Genomic DNA, 17,677 nt, shown 5'->3' on the forward strand with positions numbered 1-17,677 from the left:
AGTCTTAAGCAACCCATGCTTGTCGTAAAAGGCGACTATGCTTGTCGTAAAATGCGACTAACGGGATCGGGTGGTCAAGCTCGCTGACTTGGTTGATGCATGTCATCGTATCCTAATTGCGTGGATCTATGCTCATGATGTCAACCACTTGATTGTGTTTCCTAGACTGGATTATTTACAGACCGCCGTCATATAGCTGGAATATTGCGGCGTTAAACAACAACAACAAAAAAGACATATTTTGTAGGCCAATCAGAACTCACGTTGCTATTCAGAACTCGCTGTGTTAATACACGCGAGTAGCATTTCCGTGCACAGTAGTAGTTCTGTGAGTGAGTGAGTATGGTTTTTAATCCGCTTTAGGCAATGTTCCAGCAATATCACGTCGGGGGACACCAGAAATGAGCTTCACACAAAGTACCCATGTGGGGAATCGAACCCGTATCTTCAGCGCGACGAGCGAACGCTTTAACCACTAGGCTACCCCATCCCCCCATATTGTTCCAGAGGCTAGCCGACAGGCATATTTTTTTAAAAAGTGAGGAGGGAGGTAGGACTATATTTTTGTTTTTTTATCAAGAAAAATAGTAACGAGGGAGGATCACTTTATATTTCACAAAATTATATATAAACATGTTTTCACATTGTCACTGTTTTCATAATGTCACTGGTATAGCTATTAAAGCATATCAGCACAAAATATCTTTCGCCGATCAACGGCTCTTCTGGTGTAATGAAAGCATAGTCGTTGGCGCCTCACAACAGCATTTGTGTCGTCATAGTGCCTGTTATGTATATTCAACATGTAACATAAAATTCATTATATTTATTTCAAAAACTGCTTGACAGGATATTTCAGCTAATATTGATGCAAGGCAGGATACCTCAATACTCAGCTCACGTCCAAAAGAAACTTTACCAACTGAAAGTATAAATTTCTTTTCGATGAAGTCTATATAAAACATATAACCTAAATACAACAATAGTGTATGCAGAAAATGTTAATCGTCTGTTACATGTTTGCGAGATAACACGCGATAAAGTGAAAAACACGTGCACCACGGACAACAGCAAATGCACGTGCGGGTAAGGGTATAAAACGATTGCAACGGCAAGTCAGACATCCACAGTGATATAAAAAAACACAAAAGAAATGCCACGACTCTCAGTCGAACAACGTAAACGAGCCTTGGGTATGGTACAGATGGGAGCCACCCACGCCCATATTGCACGAACCTTCGGTTGCTCCCGTGTTGCCGTTACCAACTTGGTGCAACGTTACAGACAGACAGGGCGGACCGCTGACAGGCCAAGAACAGGCAGACCCAGGGTGACCACGCCCCATGATGACCGGTACTTGCGTACCTTGAACCTCCGAAATCGCTTCCTGACAGTGACGTCATCGGCGACAAATGTCTTAGGTCACAGGGTTAGTCGACAGACAGTGGCCAAGAGACTCATGGCTCATGGAATCAGGGCTTTTAGACCATACAGAGGGCAGCTATTGACAGCGCAACATCGTCGTCTGCGATTGAGATGGGCCCGGACTGTACGACGTTGGCAACGACGTGACTGGCAGAGGGTTGTCTTCACTGACGAAAGTCGATTCTGTATGTTTAGGGCTGATGGAAGAAAACGTGTTTACCGCCGGAGGGGTGAACGAACGGCGGCGTGTTGCGTGCAAGAGGTCGTACCATATGGTGGAGGGAGTGTCATGGTGTGGGGAGGGATCTGTGGGCAGGAGAGGACACCGCTGGTCATCGTTGACGGAAACTTGACAGCTCAGCGTTACATGGATAACATTCTTCGTCCAGTTGTCCTACCATTTCTCCAACAGCAGCCACGTGGTGTCATTTATCAGCATGACAACGCGAGAGCCCATACAGCCAAAATTGTCACTAACTTCCTCGCAGCCAACAACGTCAACGTTGATGGATCGTCGTGTTCGACAACGGCCACACTCTCCAGCCAACCGGCAAGAACTGATCTTGGCCCTCCAAGGAGAATGGCGTCAAATCCCACGTGACCTCATCAGACGACTGACTTTTTCTGTGCGTCGAAGAGTTTTTGCGTGTATTGAGTCATTTTGTGGTCACACACGCTACTAATGACATGATATTGAACGTGAGCGATTGTTTATGTACTCTGCCTATTGTCCATGATTCTGAAAGCTCGAGTTTGTACCACACCCAACTTTGGGGGGCTCTGACGTCATTCTCGGTCGCGGTATGATTGTCATTTTCAGTGTTGATTATGTTGATATATTGATCTTCTCAATACACTTTACTTCATGCATGTATGTTTGTAGTTTTTGAGCAAGAGTGATTTCAAACTCTGGTAAAGATTCTTTTGGACGTCAGTTTATAATTTTGTTTGTTAGTTGTTTAACGCTGCAGTCAGCAATATTCCAGCTATATGAAAATGTATCCAGCTGTCTGTAAATAATCGAGTCTGGACCACACAATCCAGTGATCATAAGCATCGATCTACGCCATTGGGATACAATGACACCCTTCAACCAACTCGTTAGTCGCCTCTTACGACAAGCATGGGTTGCTGAAGACCAATTCTAACCCGACCTGTATATGAGTGAAAATCTCAATTCTTGAGAGTCTCAACCAAATGCTTGTGGTTTCTTGGGGTGTTGTAGATATTGACCTGCATCAAGATGTCTGGTAGGCGACACGCCCTATCATTAACATGTTGTCTGTGTGGATAAATTTTGACAGTATGTCAGTCATAGCCTTTCAAAGTGAAGACCAACAGTTTCTATAACTGATTTGTGCCAACCAAAATTGCAGGTTTGCAGAAATTGTCATTATGAAGTAATTTCTGAATATTTTTAGGACCAACTGAATTTTGACTGGTGTTGCTAACCATCAGGTACCTAAATGCACATTGCTTGGAACTGCTTTCACGTGTATAGCTCCACGCACTGACTTTGACATTGCTTTTAATATACGCACCAAGACAAAACACGCAATGCGTAGAGCACGACGAAAACTCGCTTAACCATATTAGGAATGTAGCGCTGGCGAATGGATGGCAGAGTTACTCGATAATAAAGGGGTAATTTGAACAAAAGATATTTTTTTAAAATCGTAATAAAAACACCATATGCGCAGGATTTCATATGACGCGCCGACGCCTGAGAAACATTTCATCCTTACAAGTATTGTTCTATGTCTTCCTCCTCAGGGATCGCCTCGTTGTTGACACAGATAAGCGTGCGTCCACTCCGGCTGCGGATCTGTATCTCTCCACGTATGCATTTGTTCCGCTCCTGATGAAGAAGAAGAAGAAGAAGAGGTGAGGTGAAATTGGGTTTTACGTCGCGTCCAAGATTATTGCACTTATATAGCGACGTGCATGCACGTGTATGTGTGTGTGTGGCTGCTTGTACTAGTCCGGACTGATGCCGATTTATAGTGCTAGCTCACTGAGATACCATGCCGCAGGTTAACATGAATACCCCACTCAGACACAGTATACTGACTCCGAGCCGACCAGTCCTTGTTTTAGCCCCTTAATGTCGAGCGCCAGACAGGGTAACAACAAGTACCATCTTTTAACGTCTTTTGGTATGACGCGGCCGGGGATCGAACCCCGGACCTTCCGCTCTCCGGGCGGACGCTCTACCACAAGACCACGGAGGCGGCCAAAGAAGAAGAAGAAGAAAATTCTATTAACGTCTCACTTGTATACCACATTTTTGTTAAAACAAATTAAAAATATAGTTACATTAAAGTTGTATACAACCAATCGCACAGCGATTTATGAGAGACGGTACATTGTAAACAGGCACATAGTAAAAAAAAAAAAAAAAAAAAAAAAAAAAAAAAAAAAAAAAAAAAGCAAAGAGCAAAAACTAAATATTAAAATATACATACATTAATATACAATACAATGTTTAAGACTCAATGATATAAAATATTCCTCCGGGTATATAAAATGTCATGGCAGGTTCTGGCACAGTAAAAGGTGAGGTCATCAGTTGATAGAATCCTAATATACACAGTAAAAAAAGTGTTGCACCCCCTATACTTTTTCATGGAGGGGTGTTTTGAAAGGGTGTAAAGATAACCGAATTAATATTATAACCAGGATTTCGTGTATACCAACAAACCAGTGTATTGTCTATACAATGAACTTAAATGGGGTATTCCATGACCTTATGGCATGTAATAATCTCATGCTGAACTTTTACGAAAAATGAACGAACAACGAAGACGCATTAAGTATGGTGACATCTCAATAATTTTTAGTGACCAAATTCATCCAATAGGGTAAGAATGTCATATGGAGATTTGACGAACACAGTAAGTCAATATCGAGAACTTCCACCAAGCACTTGGATCACAGCTTGAAGTCTTCGTCTCATACTCCTCACCAGACGTTGGAATCGCTCCATGGGCAGCTGCTGCCACTCCTCGTGTAATGCTGCTTCCAATTCACGCAAGTTCTGTGGAGGAGGGTCCCGACGATAAATCAGGCGTCCCAAAATGTCCCATACATGTTCCAGAGGATTCAGATCTGGACTCATTGCTGGCCATGGAATCTGCGTCAGAGCATTGTTGTGGATAACCTGGGTCACAGCTCGTGAACGATGTGGTCTGGCATTGTCATCCATGAATATCGGTCTGGTGGCCAGTGGATGATTGTCAAAATGGGGCACCACAACTGGATTCAGCACCTCTTGGATGTAGCGCTCCCCTGTCAAGTTGTCTCGTATGGTCACTAAATCAAGCTTACAATCAAATGAGAAGCATCCCCAGACCATAACAGATCCACCTCCATATGGTACAGTTGGCATGATGTTTCTTGCAGTATAAGCTGTTCCAGGACGCCTCCATACTCTCACTCTGCCATCCACATCATGCAGAAGGAACCTGCTTTCGTCCGACCAGTGGACTCTTCTCCAGGACCTCAAGTTCCAGTTCTGTCTCAGTCTACACCAGGCTAGACGTAGTCGTTTGTGGTTGTCTGTGAGTTTAGGTCGCTTGATAACCCTTCTGGACTTCAACCCTGCAGCTTTAAGACGATTTCTCACGGTCTGGGTACTGAACTGTTGACGAGGAAGCCAAAGACGTTTCAAGGTTGTGCTTGTAGCAAATGGATGACGCCTTACCACCCTCAACAACGCTCTGTCATCTCTAACTGTGGTCTTACGTGGTCTGCCAGAGGGTCTGCGATTCCTTACATCATTAGTTTGTGCGTGTTTTCTGACCAAACGGCTTATTGTTGAGTAGTGATGTCCGGTTCTTCTGCCAATCTCCTTGAACGAAAGACCTGCTCCATGAAGGCCAATAATCTGCCACTTGACTGCTTCTGACAATCGTCTACCCGGCATTGTGGGTTACAATAAACTGGGCTGTCAGAGAACATCTTTTATAGGCGATGTTGAGCTTAAGAAGATACTGCAATCTGCAAATGTCATGCACCATGCAATTCACGTGCTGATTGCTACGTTTTGGTGATCATCTTCCCTCCGAAAACATTACACATTTAACATCAGATCCCCAAGGAATACCTACCATTAAAACCAGAGTCGGGCGTTTTAAATGTTGTGATGTATCAAACGTATTAATGTGGGGGTGCAACACTTTTTTTACTGTGTATATATCTATCTTGCTCTGTCAAAGAAGTAAAATCTATCCATAAACTATTGCACTTGTTGATGAGGCTAAAACTATCCTGATAAAAGAAGAGTGAGTGGGTGAGTGAGTGAGTGAGTGAGCTGAGTAAAACCCGATCGGGGTTGTATTCGAGTTATATCACGGCGTGTCAGATTGATGTGGGTGGAAAGCCCAAAATGATGCAGGTCCCACTCTGGGGAAACCCATGAGCACGTTGGTATGGTGCTGACAAACCTAGAAACATTACCGTGAGTGTGTGTGTGTGTGTGTGTGTGTGTGTGTGTGTGTGTTTGGGTGTGTGTGTTTGGGTGTGTGTGTGTGTGTGTGTGTGTGTGTGTGTGTGTGTGTGTGTGTGTGTGTGTGTGAAATATAGCATTAACGTTTTTTTTCAGAATCGTACCTCTGTTAGTCTTTGATCAACCCCCAAAATACAACCCCAGTCGGGAGTCCTCGGGAGTTAGAATCGCTGAGAAAATGGCGGCGCCGAGCTAAGACGATCTGATCGATAACCAAGATCTGTATTGTGATAAAACGAGTCTTACATCGCGAAGTGCATTAAATCACGTGAGCACCTTCATTAAAAACATGAAAAGATTTAGAAAATATCTGTTCACAACGAGTTAGAGGTACACATACTTTGCAAATCCTGCAATCGACCGAAATCTGCATGGCAGTTTACGAACCGGATTTCGATTTCGTTGCGCGATTTTAATTGAACTATGCATAGACTCGTTAGTCCAGCCAAATTGTAGTGAGTGAGTGAGTATGGTTTTACGCCGCTTTTAGCAATATTCCAGCAATATCACGGCGGGGGACACCAGAAATGGGCTTCACACATTGTACCCATGTCGGGAATCGAACCCGGGTCTTCGGCGTGACGAGCCAACGCTTTAACCACTAGGCTACCCGACCGCCCCAGCCAAATTGTAACTCCATAATACCAGCCTAGTTCGGCAAGAGTGGAAACTGGACTTTTGTAGTCAGTTAACTCACTTGCCTGGGGAAGATGACCCCACTTTACCTAGTATTGGCACAGCAAACAGCAAGATCGTTGTAGAGGGCATGGATGAGTATTGTCAGAATTCTTGATCGTAGAATCAAATGCCAGGTTCACCCTGATTCACAATTCCCTGCCTGTCAAGACCGCCTCCGTGGTCTAGTGGTAGAGCGTCCGCCAGGAGAGTGGAAGGTCTGGGGTTCGATCCCTGGCCACATGATACTAAAAGACGTTAAAAGATGGTACTTGTTGTTACCCTGTATGGCGCTCGACATGAAGGGTCTAAAACAAGGACTGGTCAGCTCAGAGTTAGTATACTGTGTCTGAGTGGGGTATTCATGTTAAACTGCGGCATGGTATCTCAGTGTGCTTGCACTATAAATCGGCATCAGTCCGGACTAGTTCAAGCAGCCACACACTCACACACACACGTGCATGCACGTCGCTATATAAGTGCAAAAATATTTTACCTTGCCTGTGAGCACCATGCCCGTGCTTGTAGCCAGACAATAGGACCTTAAAGAAACGTTGGGCGTTTGGAAATGTTTTATCACGCCCCAACTGTATGTCACTACTGTCCCGTCACGTCAACGTCACTCGTGGGGAAAGCCAGGTTTACTCAGATCGCAAACGTTGACCACTCGCAAAGTCCACATACCAAGGATCATAATTACAACGATAGCGCATGGCCAACAGATCAGATCATAGACAGGACGATAGGCGCAACTCTACACAGAGAATAAGTCAAATGTATTAGGAAAACTATGAAAAGCAAGAGTATTTACGGTCATTTCAGTGTATCCCTTGAGTTTTCTGAGACGTGCTGGTTTAAAGGAGAGGGTGCACGATATCTTTGAAGTGTCCATACGGTAGGCGAGGCACATTCCCGTTCTTCGACAGAGACGGTGGCACATCATTGCTCCATAGGGAGTGTGGTCAAGGTCGCTGCCGGACACTGAGACATCCTTCATGAACAGGAGTGTCAGGGAGACAAGAAGCAAACCTTCCACAGACATGAGGCGAATTCGTCTCCCAGTTTATGTTTTCTAGAGTTGACTGGGCTCTGTGATCTACGTCCTAATGGATCGTATAATTGATTTATGTTAATGTCAGTTTCCAGGGATATATTATATGTAGGCTGAGGATGCAGCTGAACGTCGACTAGAAAGGGGTACAACCGTAGGTGTATTGTAAAGCTTTACGTCGGGAAGGGCTGCATCAATAATTAAAAAAATAATAATTGTCTTTGAAAAATGTGAATACAGTCTGAATACAAACTGTATCAAATATAAAATAACAAATATTTGAACTGATTTCAGATTGTTTGTTCCATGCAAGTTCCATGTAATTTTCATAAGGAAAATGCTTTCTGGTTAACTACTGATTTCTGTGTGTGCATGGCTTTATCAGGGTATGAAACTCCCAAAAAATTCAGCCAGACCACAGGACTGGCTAGCTGAAATACTTGCCAGCCCTGACCAAAACCTGCCTGCCCACTATAATCATATGTTTCTCAGGATAAGCCAACGGGGTTTCTTTTTGGTTACATTTTATCATTCATCTTAACATGTGAATTAATGATTATCATCGGGAAATATTTTGAATATTGTCACATATGAAATATAACCCGACCGTCGGGCAGGGGGTTTGAAAATCTGGCAGCCCGAGTTGAAATCAACCCGTCTCGGGTCTTTGAAAAATGTGATTACAGTCTGAATACAAACTGTATCAAATTTCAAATAACAAATATTTGAACTGATTTCAGATTGTTTGTTCCATGCAAGTTCCATGTAATTTTCATAAGGAAAATGCTTTCTGGTTAACTACTGATTTCTGTGTGTGCATGGCTTTATTTTATTGTCCTGAATGCTTCATGTTTTACCAGACAAACTAAACTAAGCGGCTAAAGAAAGTATAGGTTGGCCATTTGTAATTTTCCTAAAAACAGCGATAACTAGTGGAAAGTTGGTATTGGGAATATAACTGCCCAGGAACAGGTACCAAAAAACACCTCACCCGAACGCGCCACCTTTGACGGCGCTCGTGCGGTGACAACAAAATGGTGAAACACGTGCACGCGCATGTTAGCTGTATAAATGCGTTCGTCTGCAGGATAAAACCACACGTGATGAAAGCACACACAAAAATGCCACGACTGTCACAGGAGCAGAGAGAGAGAGCCATCGGTATGGCCGAAATGGGGGCAGCACAGGTCCAATTTGCCAGAAGGTTTGGTTGTACACCATTGACAGTAGCCAGGCTGATTCAACGGTACAGGCAGACAGGGAGGACACAGGACAGGCCTAGAACTGGACGACCTCGAGTGACAACACCACTGGGAGACGGTCAGATACGGCTCATTCACCTGCGAAACAGATTCGTAACGGCGACGGCAGCAACAGCGTTGGGACATCCCATTAGCCAACATACAGTACTACGACGACTTAGTGCTGCTGGAATCCGAGCGTATCGTCCTTTCCGAGGAATGGTACTGACTGCTCAACATCGACGCCTGAGACTGCGATGGGCGAGGCAGGTTCGACGCTGGCAAGTGAGAAATTGGCATCGAGTGCTGTTTACAGATGAAAGTCGGTTTAACTTGTTTCGAAATTACGGCAGAGAACGAGTTTATCGACGCAGAGGGGAACGTTTGGCTACGGCGTGTATTCGAGAGGTCCATCCATTCGGCGGGGGAGGTGTCATGGTGTGGGACGGTATTTGTGGAGATCAGAAGACTGATTTGGTGATTATACAGGGAAACCTGAACGCTATGCAGTACAGAGACCAAGTGTTGCAGCCAGTTGTGCTTCCGTTCTTACAAAACCAACAGCAGGGGACATTGTTTCAACACGACAATGCCAGGCCCCATACTGCAAGACTGACTAGGAACTTTCTAAACCAGCAGAACGTTGACGTTTTGCCCTGGCCTGCCCACTCACCCGATATGAATCCTATTGAACATCTGTGGGACCATCTTGACAGACAGATTAGAGCACGCCATCAGCCTCCCGTCAACAGACAAGAATTGCAGCAGGCCCTGAGAGACGAGTGGCAACGGATTCCAGTCGACGTCATCAGAAGACTGACGCATCGATAAGTCGGCGTATCACAGCATGCATTGAGGCAGCTGGAGGTCATACACGCTATTGAAGGCAACTGTGTCGACAATGAACTTGTAGTGTGTCTGACAATTTTTTGATGACATTTCAGACAACTTTTGAAAATGAAATTTCTTACCCCACCATTGTTTACCTTGAGCTCACATTACCTGTGATTGCACAATTTCATTCAAACTGTGGTTGATCAATCATTTGTTACCCCTCCCTAGATTATATAATAATTCACAACAAAACCTCTTCTTGTTATTTTTTTATCGATCCTGGAACTCGACCTATACTTTCTTTTGCCGCACAGTTTAGATTTTTTATTATGATGTCCATTATTTGAATTGTATTTTTTTCTTTGTAGCATTCTGATACATTTGCAACTGGGATTGTTTTACCAGACAAACTAGACTTTTTATCATAATGTCCTTTATTTGAATGATACATTTGCAAGTGGGATTGTTTTACCAGACAAACTAGATTTTTTATTAAAATGTCCTCTATTTGAATTGTATTTTTTCTTTGTAGCATACTGATACATTTGCAAGTGGGATTTTAAATCTGATTTCAGGTGACAATGCCCACGATCATTTATACCCCTCTATAAATAGTCTCCCGAGAAGCTACATCTACCCCCGGTACTCCTGCAGGGTGTCGCGACACATGAACTCATTCTTTGCCAGGCGGGTGGTTTAACGTGACAATAGATGTGGAAACATTGGGCGTGACATATATAGGTTATCCCCGCCTCGACACGTCTCTCGTTTTTCGCGTGCATGCTCAGCTAACATAACGAAAGATGGGCGCGGCCACATGAAAATATACAACTCTCGTAGCGTCGCTCTTTCCTGTACTGTATGCTCTCACGGGATCATCGTCAACATCGTGCTACGATTTCACCAGTCAGGTATGTTTGTGAAGAAAAGTCTTCATCTCAAAATTAATTCCTTCGTTTTCTTACCTAAAATTGTAAGTAAGAAGCCAGATGCCTAGGCGGACAATATGTTGTATGTATAATTCACCCGTAAGTATTTCTCATATTAGATAGGCTTCACTCTATTTTTGCAGGGGGCGGTCGGGTATCCTAGTGGTTTAAGCGTTCGCTCGTCACGTCGAAGATCCGGGTTCTATTCCCCGCCATGATATTGCTGGAATATTGCTAAAAGCGGCGTAAACCAATACTCACTCACTCACTCACTCACTCAAAGAATACATTTCGTTATTGGTATTTATACACAAAATAATAATTGGATTCCTGTTTACGTTGAAATAGTTTTAAGTGTATTGCACTGTGAATATGTATCCAATATGTGTATTGCGCTGTGAAAAAGCATGTTGGACTGTGAATATGTATATATTGCACTGTAAATAAGTATGTTGGACTGTGAATATGTATATATTGCACTGTAAATAAGTATGTTGGACTGTGAATATGTATATATTGCACTGTAAATAAGTATATTGGACTGTGAATATGTATATTGCACTGTGAATAAGTATATTGCACTGTGAATAAGTATATTGGACTGTGAATATAAATGTTACACTGTGAATATGTATATTGCACTGTGAATATGTATATTGCACTGTGAATATGTATTTTGCACTGTGAATATGTATATTGGACTGTGAATAAGTATATTGCACTAAGAATAGGTATATTGCAGTATGAATAGGTATATTGCATTGTGAATAAGTATATTGCACTGTGAATAGATATAATGCACTGTGAATAAGTATATTGACTGTGAATATGTATATTGCACTGTTGATATCGATATTGCACTGTGAATAAGTATATTGCACTGTGAATATGTATATTGCACTGTTAATATCTATATTGCACTGCGAATATCGATATTGCACCGTTAATATGTTTATTGCACCCTGAACTTGAAATCATAGACTTACTCGGGATCCGCCTAACCTCATGTTAGTTCCCCAAAACGTGTCGCACATAATATATGATATACAGTACGGGCTACCTTGAAAAGCTATTGCTCATAATCATCGGCCATAGTAGCCTCGATTTCAGTTTCATCTTACTCCAAGCTTTGGTGACCCGTGAAGATCCGGGGTGGAATAGATCTTCAGCAACCCATACTTGCCGTAAGAGGCGACTATGCTTGTCGTAAAAGTCGACTAACGGGATCGGGTGGTCAGGCTGGCTGACTTGGTTGATGCATGGCATCGATCCCAATTGCGTGGATCGATGCTTATGATATCAGTCACTGGATTGTCTGGTCCAGGCTCGATTATTTACAGACCGCCGTCATATAGCTTGAATTTTGCTGAGTGCGGCGTTAAACAACCAACCAACCAACCAAGCTTAGGTCACAGCCATCCTTAACTAGGCACACTCTGTACATGTTATGTTGATGTTGTACCAAGTTCGTTGTAAGTCCTGGTGGTGTATATTTGTTTGTTATTTGTTTTGTTCTAAATTGTTTACCTATGTTATATATTTTTGAGAGGGAAGTCACCATGAGGGTAAATATTTTTAAAGCGTGTACTTTTCACTAACATCCTTAAAGAGGGTGTACGTAATGCTGATATCTCATAAGATATAAACGACTCGTGGTCGGTCGTTGTTATCGTACAATCGTACAATAAAACACTGCAAGGAGAATAAACCAAGAGGGCGCAGTACATTATGTAAGATAAACAACGACCACGAGTCGTATAAGGGCTCATATGGGGTCAGTAGTTCTGCTCTCTGATTGGTCAGTCTCACTTTGAGGCATAATAATGATATACAGTAAAGTACGTTTATAACGAACACGCTTATAACGAACTGACGGATATAACGAACTGATTTGTTTGTCCCGACTATTTGCTATTGTTATACTGTATATATGCTTATAACGAACTACGGTTATGACAAACTAAAGTTAGTGGTCCCTTTGAGTTCGTTATAACCGTAGTTTACTGTATGTGTATAAAATAAACTATCAACTGATAATGAATACGATTATTTTCCTTATGTAAAGCAGTAAACTCTATTGAACGAATGTTTCAGAAGCTCATGATGACGACTTCTCTGCTAGCGTTGCTCGTGTCAGCATGCGCCATCCTACGTCCAGGTAAGGATCCCCGTGTAGAACATGTTGATGATGCGACATGATGGATGCTAGTGACGATGAAGTGATTGAGGAGATGTTACGCCGGACCCGTGAAGATCCGGGGTAGAATAGGTCTTCAGCAACCCATGCTTGCTGTAAAAGGCGACTATGCTTGTCGTAAGAGGCGACTAACGGGATCGGGTGGTCATGCTCGGTGACTTGGTTGATTCTTGTCTTCGTATCCCAATTGCGTGGATCGATGCTCATGATGTCAAGCACTGGATTGTGTGGCCCAGACTCGATATTTACAGACCGCCGTCATATAGCTGGAATATTGGTGAATGCGGCGTTAAACAAAAAACAAACAAACAGATGCTACGCCGCGTTTTGCATTACCATTACCATGGCTTCCCACAGTTACTCTTGTTGCTTTTCCCACTAGGCTTTCCGACGCCCCTCTTAAATGTGCTATATATCCTGAGGTCATGTTAATTGTCATCTGCTTTCGTCTGTATCGACCGCCTCCGTGATGTAGTGGTAGAGCGTCCGCCGGAGAACGGGAGGTCGGGGGCACGATCCTCGGCCGTCCATTCCAAAAGACATTAAGCAGACTGATGGTAATTTTACCTCCCCTGACCCCCCAAACCTGGTTTGTTCTTGAATAGCTTCTCTACTTTCACTACGGCATTAAATGAGCAGGGTGCCGTTGTACAAAACGATCTTAGTCCTGCATTGATCGTAACTACCCTACCTTAACACACTCTAACAACAGTCTTAACGCTGAGGTTGTTTTGTACACTGGCACCCAGGGTGGTAGTCGCTAATGCGTGTCGCTCCGTGGGGTGGATTCCCCACATGATTACAGTTTGTTTATTTGTATATTGTTTAACGCCGTACTCATTCTACCACGGATCTTCACGACTACAGTATAAAACCAATCACAGACATATATACCGACCCGTGAAGATCCGGGATAGAATAGGTCTTCAGAAACCCATACATTATAATTGAATTCTTTTTGTATAAATATCCTGAAATTCAACATCCCAGCTGTGTATTTAAGCGTGTATAAAAGCGCCTTGTTTCATCATAAGGTGATTTCTTTTGTTTAAACAATGACAGTCTTCTCTCACGTATTGTGACAGTGGTTTATGGAATAGCGTTTCTTTTTCAGGTCAGTATATCCACACTCTTTCAGGCTGTTCATAGAATACTAAGGACGCACATATACCCTTCTTCTGTCTTCTACACCCGTGAAGATCCGGGTTAGAATAGTTCTTCAGCAACCCATGCTTGCCGTAATAGGCGACTAACGGGATCGTGTGGTCAGGCTCGCTGACTTGGCTGATGCATGTCATCGTATTCCAATAGCGTAGATCGATGCTCATGATGTCAATCACTGGATTGTCAGCTACAGACTCCATTATTTACAGAACGCCGTCATATAGCTGGAATATTGCCGATTGTTGCGTTAAACAACAAACAAACAAACAAACTAACATATATACCAGTCATGCCCGCTGAATCACTGATGTTTCCTTTTAAAATATAACAATACATCCAGTCAGATAAGAATTATAAGATGTGAAGTTTTGTTACAAGCATAAAAATAGTAAACTAGTTAAGCAGCTAATTAATCGAGGCGATTTGTGATATAAGATCACCCATTAAAACGAGTTACGAGATGCAATCAGGTGTTTTTTTTTCAGATGTCTGTTTGGCAATCTATTGTATGCTTTATCAAACATAACGAGATGGTTTGTCCATGTAAGACATATTAGGTCACCGAACTACTTAATGTATGTTTTACCGCAAGCATATATATATATATTCTTTATTCCTCCATAGGAGAGTTATAAACATATAAAGACAGTATTTACAAGTGTACGAAAACAGGCATTCTTATGTTAAGTCTATCCCTGCTCACATGTCAGAACATATAATGTTTCTTCACAAGGTCTATATATTTCTTCAATTGGAAGAGACCTTTGATTGCAGCTTTTGCAAAGTTCTCTACCGTCTCTGGATTTGCTGGGATCGGGGGCGTACATGCTAGGAGACAGCAAACTAACTCCTCCATATGCCAATCTTGTCCCTACATAGTTGATACATAATTTACTACGCTCTGGCAGACTGAACGTTTGAGGAATGTTTTTCATCCACCGATACAAAGACAACCACCAGACACAGTAAATCCTGCACTGTAACACGGCTTTAGAATTTAAACACATACAAGACATGATTAGTCTAAATCCTAAACGGACTGCATGCACATGTGTTGAGTTCTAAACTGAGAGGCAAAAGAAACTATACCTCCCAGCTGATATCAGCATAATTAATTTTCAATTGAAAATATCTAAGCTAAAGATATTATATCCAAAAATAACTTTAATGGCGCTTAATCAGCACCCAAAGAATACTTCTATATGGCCTTGATTTTAAAAATATAATTGTATTTAAAACGAATATTGATTTAGTGAGAATATACAATTGAGCAATGAACGATATACAGTAAGCTACGTTTATAACGAACACGCTTATAATGAGCTGACGGATATATCGAACCGTCTTTTTTGGTCCCGTCATTTTGCTGTATATATACTGTATATATGCTTATTACGAACTGCGGTTATAACGAACTGGAATAAGAGTTCCCTTTGAGTTCGTTATAACCGTAGTTTACTGTATGTTAGTTTACAATCACAATGGGTTGTTTTCAGGAGCATCACTCCAAGAGAGTTGTCAGCCTGGGCCCAATGTCTGTCCTCCCAACTCTGCGTGTAAGGTCTTCAACAACAAACAGGAGTGTCTGTGTAATCCTGGGTTCCAGCCCAGCAGTAGTGGATCACAGTGTTTGAAGAGTAAGGCGGCATTTGTTTTTGAAATTGTCGCTGATTCCTTTATACATCTCGGTGACAGGAAATTAAAAAAAAAAAATCTATTTAAAAGGAAACCAATTTTTCTTAATTTCCAAATGTCTATTCTTGTACCCCTTGTATAACATTAATTGTTTATTTTAAATACTTTTTTTCCGAATTAAGGATGGATAAGTATTGTGTTGTAGCTAAATATAATAATTATCATGAACAAACATCAACATGATAAAGGGTTGGGTGATCAGGTGAAATTTGATAATACAATTATTTTTTTAACTTAATTCGTTGTTTCCTTCACTTACTCATTATTTATGTATTTGTCGATTAAATCCAGTTATTCCTTTTATATATATCATTTATGAAGCATGTAAAGGAAAACCCAACAACCTACAGTGGCAAATCGTAAGCACATATGTATAATGATTCAATGTTTGTTCTGTCCATGCATCATTCCTTGTCAAACCGTTGTGTATTCACGTCTTCAGTTGTGGAACTGGGTGGGGACTGCGCAGACGCAACCGGAACAACATGTCGTCACGGCCCCTGGGGAAAAGCCGAGTGCATCTCCGGTGCATGCAACTGTTCAGTGGCTTTAGGCTACGAACGCGCCAGCAACAACCGCTGCAAGGATGCCCCCATCACCGTGGGCTTTGCGCTGCACGGGGAGGAGTGTAGTGCCTCCAGGCTGTGCCAGTTCGCCCTAACGCAGCATTGTGTCGCGGGAAAATGCACGTGCAAGCTGGGCCTCAAGAAGGCTGGCGAAGACATCCAGTCGGCCAAGCCCTTTGTGGACGAATGTGTGATGTCAGATATTGTGATTGGTAAGGGTCCGACTATCTTGAAGGGTGGGGAGGAGAGGGGGGTAGAGTCGGGAGGAGAGGGGGGTAGGTTGGCGGCCTGAATCCTATAATTAAATCGTGTTTTTAACCACGTAATGGAGGTGCTCATCGTGTGAAATTTAAATCAGGGTCATTATAATTGAATTCTTTTTGTATAAATATCCTGAAAACCAAAATCCAAGCTGTGTATTCAAGCGTGTGTAAAAGCGCCTTGTTTCATGCTAAGGTGATTTCTTTCTTTCGTAATGACAGTCATTTCTCACGCATTTTGACATTGGTTTATGGAATAGCGTTTCTTTTTTTAGGTCAGTGTATCCATACCGTTTTAAGGCTGTTCATAGAATAACAAGGACGCACATGCTAGTATATCCTTCTTCTCTCGTCTACACCTGTGAAGATCCGGGGTAGAATAGGTCTCCAGCAACCCATGATTGCCGCAATAGGCGTTATGCTTGTCGTAAGAGGCGACTAACGGGGTCGGGTGGTCGGGCTCGCTGACTTGGTTGATGTTTGTCATCGGTTCCCAAATGCGTGGATCGATGCTCATGATGTCATTCACTGGATTGTCTGGTCCAGACTCGATTATTTGCAGACCGCCGTCAACAAACAAACAAACATATATCTTCCATCTTGGCAAACGTATAATAAACGTCCAACTGGTGATAATTTTCAAATAGTAGAATGTCAAACCAGTTTGCATGATCAAATACTCCAATTGTTCAAACTTCAACATGTAATAGAATATTCCATTGCTTTAAGTGGTTGTGAAATGTCACAGCTAAAAATACTTTATTATCAGGACAAAGACTATTGCAATATTTACAAGGGATGACACGATCATGCTACATGGAATCTGTCCCGGATAGGAGACGGTATATTGTAGCGAAGCTGCTATTCAGATCTAGGTACATACAGGGTGTAGTCTGATAGCAGTTTTATATCATTTACAGAGGTCCATGTAGGAGATTATCCAATGTGTTTTTATTAACTGCGTGCATATTTGTTTAATCAATACAAACGCTTACGTTGATTCCACAAATAGCTTCCATTGTTTTTCAGGAACACCGTAGATGTACAAAGATCCTCTCCACGGTATGACCTTAAAGTAATCTATCGTGTCAATTGTGATCTTGACAAATGAATAAATGAACTAGACATGTTAA

At 42.3% G+C, this 17,677-nt stretch overlaps 1 protein-coding gene across 2 annotated transcripts; it reads left to right on the forward strand.

The window, feature by feature from the left end:
* The first annotated feature begins 10,489 nt into the window (after window positions 1–10,489).
* LOC124143693 (adhesion G protein-coupled receptor L4-like) lies at window positions 10,490–17,677 on the forward strand. Of its 2 annotated transcripts, none has more exons than XM_046512747.2 (5): window positions 10,490–10,644; window positions 12,757–12,820; window positions 15,520–15,660; window positions 16,161–16,496; window positions 17,574–17,677. In XM_046512747.2, exons 2-5 carry the CDS (start codon window positions 12,763–12,765, stop codon window positions 17,582–17,584), a joined length of 546 nt encoding a protein of 181 aa, XP_046368703.2. In that variant the 5' UTR covers window positions 10,490–10,644; window positions 12,757–12,762; the 3' UTR covers window positions 17,585–17,677. The 2 variants fall into 2 exon arrangements, with proteins under 2 accessions (XP_046368703.2, XP_046368704.2); XM_046512748.2 differs by having other exon boundaries at window positions 10,498–10,644; window positions 12,760–12,820.

The sequence above is a fragment of the Haliotis rufescens genome, unplaced genomic scaffold (assembly GCF_023055435.1).
Source record: "Haliotis rufescens isolate VD_foot unplaced genomic scaffold, xgHalRufe1.0.p SCAF_7, whole genome shotgun sequence".
Taxonomy (NCBI): Eukaryota; Metazoa; Mollusca; class Gastropoda; order Lepetellida; family Haliotidae; genus Haliotis; species Haliotis rufescens.

What these genes read in the sequence shown, in the direction of transcription:
- LOC124143693 (XM_046512747.2), top strand. Translation starts at nt 12,763, where the DNA reads ATGATGACGACTTCTCTGCTAGCGTTGCTCGTGTCAGCATGCGCCATC. An exon ending in ATGCGCCATCCTACGTCCAG is followed by an intron (nt 12,821 to 15,519) that starts GTAAGGATCCCC and finishes GGTTGTTTTCAG; the next exon opens with GAGCATCACTCCAAGAGAGT. An exon ending in TGGATCACAGTGTTTGAAGA is followed by an intron (nt 15,661 to 16,160) that starts GTAAGGCGGCAT and finishes TCACGTCTTCAG; the next exon opens with TTGTGGAACTGGGTGGGGAC.